Here is a 13,493-nt window from a genome sequence, read left to right as displayed (position 1 = left end):
AGGAATGCCAGATAAATGATATATTCACCTGAACTGCAGTTCCAGCTTGAGTCTGTTAACTGTCCACACTGGCTACACTGATCAGCAGAAGAAACTCCAGAGTATACAGCATTTCATGATAATGTGAACATGTTCAGTGGTGGTAATTGCAAAGACAAGCTCCCTGAGCACAAATGTGCATCTGCATAAGAAAAACAGGTTATTTGCCAGGAGATACCATGTAAAGAGCACAGGACAGACTAGCCAGGGCACCAGCCTCCCCAAGAATGAACAAGCTTGAGTGCTGCAAGTTATTTTACCAGGCTGAGATACCTTCTTGCCTAGTTCTTAATCATTGCTGCAGAGCAGATTCACCTGCAGCCCCCAATAATTGTTCTTCACTATCCTTCTTCCCAGAGGTAAGCAGAGGTTTGGGGTTGGTGCAATAACCTATCTTCTCCCTTTCAGAGGAGAAAATCCAAGAAGAGAGGTGATCTGAGGCAAGGCACCATGGAAAGTGTTGCTAACACTGTTTCCACAGGATGAGGAGAAGGAAGACAGTGAAGGCAGCCAGGATGGTTTGTCTGCAAATGTCCCTGTTTCCTTCAGGGACTAAGATGTTCCACAGACTTCTGTCCACCTTTGGAGGAGAAATGTTATGCTTTAGGGTGGTTATTGCCGAGAAATCTGAATCAGAGCTCAACTATGTTTGGTCTTTAATACTAAAGTAGTCAACTTAATAAATATTAGCAGAAAGGATTGGGGCAGGAGAGCTAATGCTCTCTCTTTCTAACAACTACTAGTCTGTGCCAGCAAGGCCTGGAGTCTTGCCCAGAGCACTGTCACCTCTGACTCGTGTTAGCATCCTAACACAATGGTGTATCTCTCTCCTGACTGCTTCCCACCTTCTCTGACCCTTTGCAGCAGCTGAGTTTATATCTCAGTAAGTTTAAAGAGCAGAGTGGATGGCAATGTAGAGAAGGAAAGAAAAGCATGGCTTTCTTCAGCCTGAAACACCTTCTACATTCCTGGAGGTTCAAAAGGATATGCAACACTTGAAATATGCCTCCACCCTCAAGTTTTCTAATACCCAGTTCTTTTCTACAGACAGATTAAGTGCCCTTCACTCTGGCAAGATAATGGGGAAAAAAATTACATTGCTGCTGTTCCCAGACTTAGGAGAGGAGAAAGGAAGAATCTCTGGCTTTCAAGGAAAAGCTGATGTCAGATTGAGGGATGCTGCATAGTTTCTTTTTGAGCTAGAAGACATGCAGGCAGCAGGGATTCAGGGATAAAAATGAGATGACTGGGGTTTGGCAAGAGGCCAAGAGGTCTGTATTATCCAGCATGCAGCAAGAATCAGGGCCAAGTTCACCAAACTGTATATTTTTTTGGGAGCATGGCAAAATGAATGGTCTCAATCTTTCTGGAGCTGACAGGGAAGAAGTTAAAAAGGAAAAAAAATAATAACAAAAACGAAGTCACAACAAGAAAAGAAATGCCCACAGAGCAAACCAGAATCACTTCACTTACAACATGTTTAAGACTCTGGCTGCAGCATTCTGCCTCCCTACTGCAGAAGTCACCTTAAATGAGGAATGAATTTGTTTCCTGGGTTAGTATGATGAGCAATGATCTGTTGTGAAATAGTGATCTGATCACTTGATCTCTTGCAGACAAGAGCGATGATATGCATGGCCACTCAAGAGCCTCAGACAGAGGTGAGTAATGTCTTGGGCAATATCCAGCTGCTCCTTCTGTTGGGGACAGAGAAGGCAACAGCCTGGTTACTAGCTTTGGTCTCAGAGTCAAGGTCAGAAATGGGATCAGAAAGTATTGTTGGGTGGGGTTTTTCAACCTTCCAGGAATATTTGGCCTTGAAGACAGGCAGCAGCTCTGGTGTTAGTACAGAACCAGGCTGTACTAATGGTGTCTCATTTGCCATATTTTGTCTACTCCTTCTTAGCTTCTGTCAATTCTGACAGTCTGTGGCCTTTTGTTAACAGTTTTTATGCAATTATGTGGATGACAAAGGCAACATAATGCCAAAACAGCTAAGCTAGCTAAAAATCAGTTTGTCCAAGTGGCAGAAGCTGTCCAGCTGCATGGGATAACACACAAATCTGGGAGCTGCTTTTCCAGGCAGTAAGGAAAAATTGTCTGCCATAAACGAAAACTCACTTGGATACTTGAGTTGACTTTGCTGTATCTCAAAGGTGCCAAACCAAGCAGGTGAAAGGGTATCTTGCTACCTTAATAACGTACAAGCATCAGCACGCTAGCCATCTCTGGTTTATTCACAACCTCTATTTTCCTCTTGTCTGAATGCTAAACAATTAGCACTGGTCTTTCCAGTTGTCATTATCTTATATACATCTAACCTTGACTTCAGTGTGCTTCTCATTTCAAGGAAAGTAAGTGGACTTGATCTCATGCTGTTAATGCTCTCAATTCAGTTCCATCTGCTGGCTGATTGGTTCAGTTCCAAATTTTATTGCTGGACACATACTCACATTTGTTTTTCTTTTTATTTGGTGTGGGGTTTTCTTTGTGTTTCTTTGGTGTTGGGTTGTTGGGTTTTTTTCCCCTCTCTTAACTGGCTTCTACATTCAAGAGTAATGCCAAGCCTAATTTCGAAGGCCAGGAACTTAGTGTGGGGCAGAGAGGATGACTCACACCACGACCCTTGGCAAACAGCTTTATGCACTTTATCCATCAGAACTGTCCAGAAGCTTATGTTGACTTGGCTACAAAATATGATTATTCTGACATTGTAATGGACTCATTTAGAGAGCAAGAATGGAGAAAAAAATTGTGCATTTTTACAGGGAAAAAATTATAAGTTAGGAATCACATCACAGATGTTTTTTCATAGAATCATAGAATCATAGAACTATTCAGGTTGGAAAAGACCCTTGGGATCACTGAGTCCAAACACCATCCCTACTCTACAAAGTTCTCCCCTAAGCCATCTCCACCAACACCACATCCAAACAACTCTTAAACACATCCAGGGATGGTGACTCAACCATCTCCCTGACCAGCCTATTCCAGTGTCTAACCACTCTTTCTGTGAAAAAAATCTTTCCTAATGTCCAGTCTAAACCTCCCCTGTTGCAGCTTGAAGCCATTCCCTCTTTTCTGTTGCTAATTGCCTGTGAAAAGAGACCAGCACCACCCTCTCTACAATGACCTTTCAGGTAGTTGTAGAGACTGATGAGGTCTCCCATCAGCTTCCTCTTCCTCAGACTAAACATTCCCAGCTCCTTCAAGTGTTCTTCATAAGATTTATTCTCTAGGCCCTTCACCAGCTTCATTGTCCTCCTCTGTACTCACTCCAGGACCTTGATATGTCTCTTGAATTGAGGTGCCCAAAACTGGACACAACACTCCAGGTGTGGCCTCACCAGTGCTGAGGACAGGGGGACAGTCACCTCTCTACTTCTGCTGGTCACATTAATTTTTATTTTGTTTTTTTTTTGTTTTGTCAGATGAATTCATGTATAGAACTCATGCCTAGATGTTCCACACTGTTAGCAACACATTAGGTTAGCAACACCGCATGCCATCCTACTTTTAATAAACACAAAGACATTTCTTGTTTTCCTGTAGTGTTACCAGGGATCTGAGCATAACTCTTAAGCTAAAATATCCTCATGCTTCCTACAACATGAGATGTTTTGTTTTCCTACATGCTTATTTAAAATTCCAAAATAACATCTGTGATAACAATAATTCCCACTTGTTATAATATGTATGGAAGCACATTATTAATATACACATGTGTGTATTACTCAGAGAATCTGAAGGGAAAAAACACAAAGAAGAATTATGCCCATAATTTTTTCCACATACTTTTCCTACTACATATTTTTCTAACTATGTTTTAACTATCTTATCTTTTTTATTTTGCTTTCAGAAAAAAAAAAAAAAAAAAAAAGTTTTTGTATATCAGCTGTAAGACTAGGAAAAGCTGTTGTTATTTAGCCCAAGCACAAATGTCATAAGAAAGAAAGCTTCAAACTCCCATGCTCCTGCCTCTAAACTGACAGGATGCTCCCCTACATTACTTTTAAATTTGAACATTCAGCTTGTATAAGAGCTGTTAGATAAATCCTAGTTAAAAAGTTCAGGTGCATGGTTGCAAATAATAGTACAGCTAAAAATACTTTTATAAATAGCAGAGAAGAAATCTGTCTCTCCAACACAGACATGACAAGATTTGAGATAAAATATGTTTCAGCTGATAACATCTACTCAACCTGAGTAACATGCTGAAGGAAATTGTTAAAGGGGCCATATTAACTAGAGTTTCAGTTTCTAGGAGACTTAATAGCACAGAGAAATCACTTCAGTTGCCTTAAATAAATCTTGAATATGTGTTTATTTCAGTATAGATACAGAAACTACATGAAGATCAGGCCTCATATAGCAGAACAGAAGAGTAAGTAAAGACAAATTTGTGTTTAATATTAATCTTTTTGCTTCTGTAGTAGTTTTTTACAACCCAAATATACTGATAACTATCATTTATGGTCTATTCCAGAATATGCAGTCCTGAATGCCTTTAATGAAACAGAAAAGCCAACAGGAGGTGAGGCTGTTTTTTGCTGACATTTCTATTACATGCTGTTGCAACATGTCTTGCTCTGAAGATGAAAACAAGTTGTGTCAATGTGGGAGAAGCAGCTCAATTTTAAGAAGAGACTGCAAAATGGATCATGACATAATCTAAAGTGTCCTGGATGGCAACAAAGCTAGTAAGAAATTTTAAGTAGAAAAGATAAATGCAAGAAAATGTAAACAAATAACAGGTAACTTAAATGAAAATTGAAAGTGTAGAAAAGTGGACCAAAGTCAAAAGGAAAGTGGAAAACCCTGGAACTTGGAACATAAGACATAGTGCAAGAGATCAACTCAGTAGTTCATCTAATCTCTCATAACGTTTTTGGCTAGTCCAGCAAATCTGTGCAGCTTCTTTCTCTCTGTTGGTTCTGTCTTGTTTTGAAGAAAAGGAAGTGGACTGTAAATAAACTCATTGTCATGCCTAACAAGTTTGGGCAAACTTTTTTTCTGCTTTCATTACTGATTAATTGATTTAACTTACTTTCCCCCCCCCCCAATATGGCAATATTAGAAAGTTTTCTGCTCATTCCATGTTGATAATTTTTTGGTATGTATAAATAGATCTGTGCACAGATCTTGATAGACAAATGGGTGTGGTTTTGTATCTGAAAGGTAAAGAAGTGCTGCGTAATATCGACTCACTTTTATTCCAAAAAAAAAGCTAAAAATCTAAAGGTAGATCCTTCACAAAACAAATTTTGTATGCTCTTTGCTGGCCTTCTTGTCTTTCTAGAACGGGAATAAACAGGACACATATGTTGAAGGCTCCTGCCACCCTTACACAATTAACTTAGCAATTACTGTAATGGTTTAGTCAACTTCGTTTATTTTGCAGAATAGCTACACACAGAAAAATGCTGTTATCTCTGAAGGGTACTCTGCATCCTGAATAATTGGTCAGCAACTAGGACTATGAATAGATTAGAGAGATATACAAAGCTGAGCACTGAAAAGAATCATCTTCCTCTCTTATGGGTCACAGAGCCCTTTGCAGATCTTGATTTCCAAGGAAAAGTTGAGTCTTTAATTACACTGATATGCTTAGAGTAGTATTGTTTTCTTGTTGTGGACACTTATGTGGCTAGGGTATACTTTTGTCCCATTTTCACAGTCACTAGATGATTTAATTTAGGATTAGGATTTTTTCTAAGAAGTGTATCCCCTAAGGCACACACAGTTTACAGGGCGGGGGTGAAAGGAGGGGGGTGGTGAGGGAGGATGAGGGAAAACACATCGTCTTTAAATATAGTTCTCTCTTTTGAATTATCCACAAAAGTTTAAGTGGAATGACTTTTATGTGCAGACAAACCGCCAGAGAGTTAGGTGATATGATCAAGTAGTCTGGGATAATTGAGCAGCCTGACCAAAACCATGAAACTCACCACAGACTTCAGAAAAGGAAATAAAGTCATGGAAGAGATAAAATGCATCTTTAGGTATTTCATACATTTTATTCATAGATATTGGAATAAAACTAAAGAAGAAAACGTATAACCAAAAAGAAGCAGAACAGAGGAAAGAAGCAGGAAGGAATAACGGTAAAGGTTAGGGAGGTAAAACTGCTTAGTAGAAGGGAAATTTAATTGAAATCCAGTTTCACTCTATTAACCTAAAAGGGGAGATCAAAGAACTAGAGCTGACAGTGACAGCAGGAACAGGGATATTCATGAAGACAGCTACTCATTTCAAAGAAAAAATTAAAGATTTAAAAGAAAGCATGCCTATTGCAATGTTAAAGAGGATGGCAAATGTTTAGTAAAGTTAAGAAATCCTCAGTTTCAACAGAGTGGACATTTGAAAGATAGAGCTCTGTGCTCATAAAAGCAATGATCTGTCAGTATAATCAGGGAACAATACAATTCATTAAATACCGTTGTTTATTTTTCTGGTTAGCAAATTCTGAGTCTGAGAGAGATGGCAGGAGTTTTTTTACTAATGCAGGGGCAGCAGAGTGGCTTAACTAGATCTTCTGGTTCCTGACACAGAGTTGTTAAAGGGAATCAGAAACACACTGAACTCAACCAGAGGCTGTAGTAGAGTACTAATAGGTGGTGCTATTTAGGAAGACCAAATGAACAATAAAGGTGATGATGGGGTGGCTTTAGTAGGCAGTGAAGAAATAATAATAATGAGGACAAAACAGAGCATGGACAAAAAATGTCAGGAAGGACTGTAAAAGATCTTAGTGAAGCAGTACATAAAAAGTCTTTTAAACACAAAGAGGTTCATTTTGTAGAATAGAGTCACCACACTGAAAAATGTGGAAGACAATAGAGAAATTACCCAAGTGGTATATCAACAAATCCTCTGTTTTTAATAAGGTTGGTTTTGATGCCCTGGAAGTACAATGTCATTTAGAGTACATGAGTGCATTGATATGAAATGAAAACATAAAAGTGAAATGTGAACTCAGAAAATGTAGCCTGTTCAAACAGAAGAGTAGAAAACTTCACAGCCTTAATTACTGACACTTGGTACTACAAACTTCATGGCACAAATAAATACCTCATCCACCCTATTTAGAATGTATTTCTGGACAACAACAAAAGAACAAATATATGTCAGGAAAATAATGTAACCATTAACAAGCTGATTGGTCTGATACCAACAACAAACAGGGCCTTAGAACAAGGTTTGGAGAAAATGGTTGAAGAACAGAAATAGACGCTAGATAGACGGATAAAATGCAGTAGATATTTACTAAAGGGTGTCAGACTAATATGATGTCACTATATTATAAAAATAAATGTATAAGGCCAGAGAAATGTGGTGTCTCAATTGCTTGGAGCTCAGGGAAGAAAGTGATATGAGAAGTATGTGAAATTAGACAGGATGGAGAAAATAGGGGGGTTGTTAGAAACACTGTTAAGCGTCTAAGAACTAGATACAAGAGAGACTGAAATTGGTTGGGCTGAACAGAAATGATTAGTCTAGATAAACACCAGTGAATTGTCTTCATTATAATTTTTGAGACTCTTTAATATTTCCACTGATTTTACTTTATAAAGTAAATGTGACTATTGAATTATTAAAATTTTCACATGGCATATTAAGCATCACTGAAGGGAGGAGAAGGGATATGTAGAATATTTGAAGAAGGAAGGGTGGGAAAAGTATGATAATGTTTAATACTGAATGTGTAATCTAGACTTTTAAGGCCTGTTATTAATAATTATTGATATAAGACTTATATTTGTTAATTGCAAGTAAGAATGAGGGAGAATGAAGGAGAGTGACTACTTATATTTTCTATCACACTTGACTATCAACCAGCACTACAGCATGGCTGGGAAGAGTATAAATTTGATCCAACGTGTGAAAAACAAAGCATTGCTAGCTGGAAAACAAAAATATTAATGCCAGCGTAAAATCTTATTTGGAATAAAATCCCGGCTAGATGCACTCAAGAAATACGAATTTAAACAAAAAACAGGTATAGAGATCAACTACTAACTAGCAGTTATTTAGACGGGAGGTTACACACTTACAGAAGAATTTGAAAAATTTTACTCAAATGATAGCTGTGAGGGTATAGTGTTACTTTAGTAATGTTTTAAAGTGAACATCAAAGATGGAAATTTTTTAACGGCAAATAAGGAGCAACACTAGGAGAAATGCAAGTGCATACAATGGCTGTGAAAAACATGGAGAACTAGGAGAGTTTTTCCATATCAGGAAAATAGGGTCCAAAACTACCTTGCAGTAATTCAATTTGAAATCCAGCTTTTTTAGAGATGAAACTAAACCTACAGGAGATTCCAGAGATAGAAGAATAGAAGGCACTTCAGTTCATTGCCTCAGGAGATTCTTTCAACTCTGTGTACTTGACTACACATTTATCTGCACCTTTTGTAATTCCAAGGCATTCCAAAGCATGCAACCCAGGAGGAGTTTAGCTACACTCTCTTGAATTTCAGCTGTGGAGGGGGATGTTACATTCCTAAGTACAATATAAAATACCTTTTCTATGAAGCTCTATCACATATGTTCCCCAGGTTTTGCTGATTCCCAGCTCATTTCCAGGTGCTGCTCATTAGATATATATTTAGGCAGCACTGGGCAGAGCAGAATCCTAGCCCTGATGGGATTCCACAATGCAGAGAAGAATGAAAAAATTTAATAGTAAAAATATCAAGCTCCAAGCAGTTTTATTGCTTTTCATTTGTGGTCTGTGTATTGCAGAGCTTGAATCAGCTGCCATACAAAGCTCATGGTACAGCTCAAATTCAAGCTTTATCTAGCTTTTCTTGAAGGAATAAACTCCAGATGAGTTTTCATGGTTAGGGAGAATGGATTATCTTGAAATTTTTATCAGCTTTGAACTATTTAGCACTTGCAGACTGCACTGTGCACATGCTGAAGGACTCATAATAAGCAACATATATGACTTGCAAATTAGACTAAACTGCTGACTAAGCAAGTTAAACACACACAGACCAAGGAAAAATAATTTTTAGTTGTATTAATTGTTTCCACTAATTTAATCTTCCAAAAAGATAAAGTTCAGAGATGAGAAAATGCATTATACAAGAAAGGCAAAGTATATGTTTATTAAATATTGGTGTAAATTTTGAAATTTACCCCGGGGCATTCATGTTCACCATCTCACAACAGTGATACTTTGTCATTTTGAGAAAACATGTTAATTTGACCTTCATACTGTGAGCTCCCTGAGAGTGAAACCAGCTATGTTACTCCTGATTTGACCTTGACAGTCCAAGTGACTGTTTTAATAGGTGCAGGGTACCTTTAACTTCTGTGACTTTCCTGTGAACTTCAGAAGGTTCAGGCTTTCTTAGTAACCTGCCTTAAGTTGGTAATTGATAATTACACAAACACTCAACAAACATAATTGGCCAGGCTGTTGAGAGAAAGGAATCAAACTTTAAAAAGAAAGACAACAATAATGCTGTATTTCTTAATTTTGCAAGATTAATTTTAGCCAGCCTGAAGAAACACAAATAAAAGCAGGAATATCCCTGTTAGTTCTGCCTTTCCTTACTGTATAAATCTTCTGTTTTTTCTTATGCAGGATGACCCTCAATGACTGAAGCTGGGACTGAAATAACAGCTGCATTGTGCTGCAGACTCAAATCCTGCTACAGCTGTAAGCTCTGGGATTCGAACCAAACAGGATTATGCAGAAGGCCAGTATAATACTTAGTGTGCATTAAAGGTATGAGGAAAGACATATTTCTTTCAGGGTAAGCTACTTTTTCTTTTTTTTTTCCCCCCATCCCCTCCCTGGTTTAGATTGCCCAATTATGATCTCAGATGTGCTGAGCCTTTTAAAATAATAAACAGCAATAAATTCCTGTAATGCAAAGAACTATACATAATAGCCTTCTTAAATATATTCCACAATAAACTACAGGTATTTCAACCCACTGCAGTTGCTTATTGCTTTAGGATGCATGCTTTTTCTCTTTATCTTAAATCATACTGTACTTTACTCACGAATCTTTGCAAGGTTGTGACTAAGTGTTATTAAACAGTGCAACTTTAATTTCTTGACTTTCCTTAGGAGTAGTAATAATGCAAAAGAACCAAAACCAGAACAGCTTTGGTCACCAGTAATAGTAGTATTTTTTATAAAAAGCAGCAGAATAAAAATGTAAGGAAAATTAAGCACACTATTTTGTTTTCCTCAGCAATCTGAAGATACTGGTATTTTCTGACACAGTTACTTACCTTGAATGTGAATAATTCTTTCATGCTCCTGGCTTGAGTTGTAAGGGTGAGGTTCAGCACAGCAGACAGAAATCAGCACCAGAAAAAGTAGACTCCTCATCTTTATAGTCAAAAGAATCTTCTTCACTGTAAGAGCATCACATACAAGGAGGCTTGTGAATTTTTGGAAACCTTTACAGTGTTGCATTGCATGACTTGTTACAGCCACGATCTTATGAGAGAACTATAACATATTTAACCCATTCAGCTGAAAAAGTTACAATAGCTACTATTTTTTTTAGGCAACGAAGACCTGACCTTTTTATCGTGGACTTTCATTAAATGAAACTGGCAATCCTTATTTAACTCTGACTGTGCAGAAATACAACATGAAAATATAAAAGTGCACACACAAAAATATCCACAAAGTGAACTCCTTGCAAGACCATATGTAAGCAATACCTGTGTTTCAAAAGAGCTTCTAGTGTACTTTTACTTTTCCAGACCTACTCTAGATCTGGTCTGTAAATAGAGTTAAAACAGTCAAAGCTATCACTATATCTATATCCACTGCATGATGCAATCTTCTGGTGATAATATTTCAAGATTAAAACAACTTTCTCAAAGGTTTTGGCATTTCAATGAAAACTGCAAGTTAACCTAGCAGTTGGGGTGGTAAGTTTACTTGAGCTAAGCAATAAAGATGACAAAACATTTCTTAGGCTGACTAGAAAGATCTCTTCCATTTCAGATCCACTTACCATTTTAAAAGATGCCTAAACACATAATGAAATGCTCATAACCATGGACAAAGTAGGTTAGAGTTGTATATGCTACCACTGCAGCTGCCCTGATTGATTTTTCATTCATTTCCACCTAGAATGCTGACGCACTGTAAGTGTGTGCCAGGTAGGGTCTCTGCAGTCAGCAGAGATGAGAGCTGCAGGGAAATTCTCTGCCAGCCTCTGAGTAGTAATTAGGCAAATGAAGACCTGAAATAGAAAAGGTGGCATAAAATACAAGAGGTTTTATGCAGAGGGCTCAGGCTGCTCTGTATTTTATAGCCATCATTTTTATGACACTGATTTCTTAAAATAAAATATAGTTATTTCCCAGTTTTGCCTTTTAAAAGACCAGGGTTTTTTCCCCAATCATTAAATAGTGGCAGCATTATTAATGTGCTTTGTCTCTAATGCAGAGATAAATTTAATTTTTTTCCTTTCTTCTCTGTCATTAGCTAGAAATACATCAAAGTTGCAGGGTAATCTCACCCAGAACCTGGGTTAAGATTCAAGCTTTGCAAATAGTCTCCATCCCAAAATAGACTCAGACATCTATGTGTTTCAAATCTAGATCCAAATATTGTAATCCAAGACAACCTCTATTACAGACTAAAATTCAGAAATGCTATTGCCATTTTTTTCATAACAGAACATGCATGTTACTTGCCTGCCTTTTCATCTCTTCAAAGCAAACTTGGGTGGGAATTCAAAGACAATTCAGCATCCCTTACTCCTTACTGTGGTGTGTCTAGAGGTAGGACAAGTACTCACTGCACACTATTTTCCAGGTGGTCCACGCTCGGTAACTCAAGCCTCCCCAGCCACTCCCTCTTTCCTAGAAAGCTTGACAGGCTGATGACCTCCATTCCGGAGAGCAAGGACAGATGTGGCTCCCCCTAGAGCACATCAGCCAGAGCCCGGGCCGACGGAGGGGTCCCACAGCCATGGCTGGGTGTTTCTCCTGCACAGGGGGACTGATGGCCTGGCTGCTCGAGAGAGCAGGACACTCTTGTGTAAAACCACACTGCCCTTTCCCTCACAAAACCCAGAGTCGATATGTTTCCTGGAAAAGTAACAAATGCTTCAGGTTTGGGGTATGGGTTTTTTTTGGCTGTTGACTAAAAACTGACAATGGTTTTCTTTTTTTTATGGGTTGGGGATGTTGTTATTGATTTAGAAAGATTCTGGTTAGCGAGGAAGCTTTGATTTTCAAGGAAAAGTTTGTGGGGGTGTTCCCTCATCAATCTGCAGCTTGGAACCTACACTAGATTCAAAACCCCTGGGATCCATGGAGTGGGAGTAGAGCTCCTAGAGGTCCTAGAGACCAGCTCTGTGAGCACCTTAGCTGCTCATTAACACTTTGTCTCTACCTTTTTGCCACAAATCTACTCTTTTTCATGTCACTACTGAAAAGAATCAGCCACATAAACAGATGACAGGTGGTAGTACATTTTTTGGGGACAACATCCCCATGTTCACCAAACTATGTGCACAGGGACTAGAGCTCTCTAGTAGAATAAGAAATAACTTTCTGGTTACATGGATGGAGAACTCCACACATGCCTCTTCTTCTTGTTAAGATCAGCCTAATATGATAGGGGAAAGTCCTCTGTGTAGCATCATCAAATGGCAATTGTCAAAACAACTGGTTTTAGGGTTAGGCTGTTGCACTGAAGGGGCAGAATACACCTTTCAGAGATATTTGCCTGTACATTCAGTCAAATATCATGTTACTCTACAGATTTTATGTAATAGCATCAGACAAGGAGGATAAGAGGCAGGTCAGCAATCACTTAGACATCTGCTCTTCCTTTTCTTCATCTTCCTGGATGCAGCTGAACAATTTCCTATGTCACTTTGCACAGACATTGTGCAAAATCAACCTTACAATTCCATGCTGACATTTTTTGGAGGGATATATCCAAGATGGTGGTACTTTAGCTTTGTTGATAGGCAAAGGTTACAGTGGCTAGGTTTCTGGTTTTCCCTAATTGCCACAGATAGAAAGGGCAGCCTAAGGTCTTCATGGTGTGTGCAGGAGCACACACACAAATAGTGCATGTGTGCAGGTCTGTGCTCTCTTCTGCACTGGCTTAGGCAGTACAAAACTAGCAAGAACTTAAAAAACTGTTTCCCAGGGGAGCAAATGCCTGGTCAATGTTTTAGAATATATATCCATCCCATATCTTTGATTAAGTCACCAGATGCTTCATACTTGAGGATCAAGTGAGAGCAAAGTTTTAGCTGGGCAGCAGCATCCTCCTGTGCGCCACTTTAACCCTTCATTTAATTCTGAGCAGCTTTAAGGCTGATCACTTTTATTGCCCTGCACAGCAGCAGCTGACAAAATGTGGGTGTCTGAAGTCAGGAATACCCTAACTTTGTACTATTCTCCACCTGGGAATCCCTCTGATGGGAACCGTGGCATCGAGCCAG

The 13,493-nt window shown here is 38.6% G+C and overlaps 1 protein-coding gene across 1 annotated transcript in view; it reads right to left on the bottom strand.

The window, feature by feature from the left end:
- The window catches only part of HAPLN1 (hyaluronan and proteoglycan link protein 1), a 30,732-nt gene extending 20,336 nt beyond the window's left edge, over positions 1–10,396 (bottom strand). Inside the window, exons 1-2 of the mRNA XM_010008395.1 lie at positions 10,297–10,396; positions 3,158–3,160 (exon numbers count right to left, since the gene is read on the bottom strand). Coding sequence (XP_010006697.1) covers positions 3,158–3,160; positions 10,297–10,396 — 103 coding nt within the window. The remainder of the gene's footprint in view (positions 1–3,157; positions 3,161–10,296) is intronic.
- Between the last annotated feature and the right edge of the window lie 3,097 nt (positions 10,397–13,493).

This window comes from Chaetura pelagica, unplaced genomic scaffold (genome assembly GCF_000747805.2).
Source record: "Chaetura pelagica isolate M959 unplaced genomic scaffold, ChaPel_1.0 scaffold191, whole genome shotgun sequence".
NCBI classification, from domain to species: domain Eukaryota; kingdom Metazoa; phylum Chordata; class Aves; order Apodiformes; family Apodidae; genus Chaetura; species Chaetura pelagica.
This window is presented reverse-complemented; position numbering and strand designations above follow the sequence as displayed.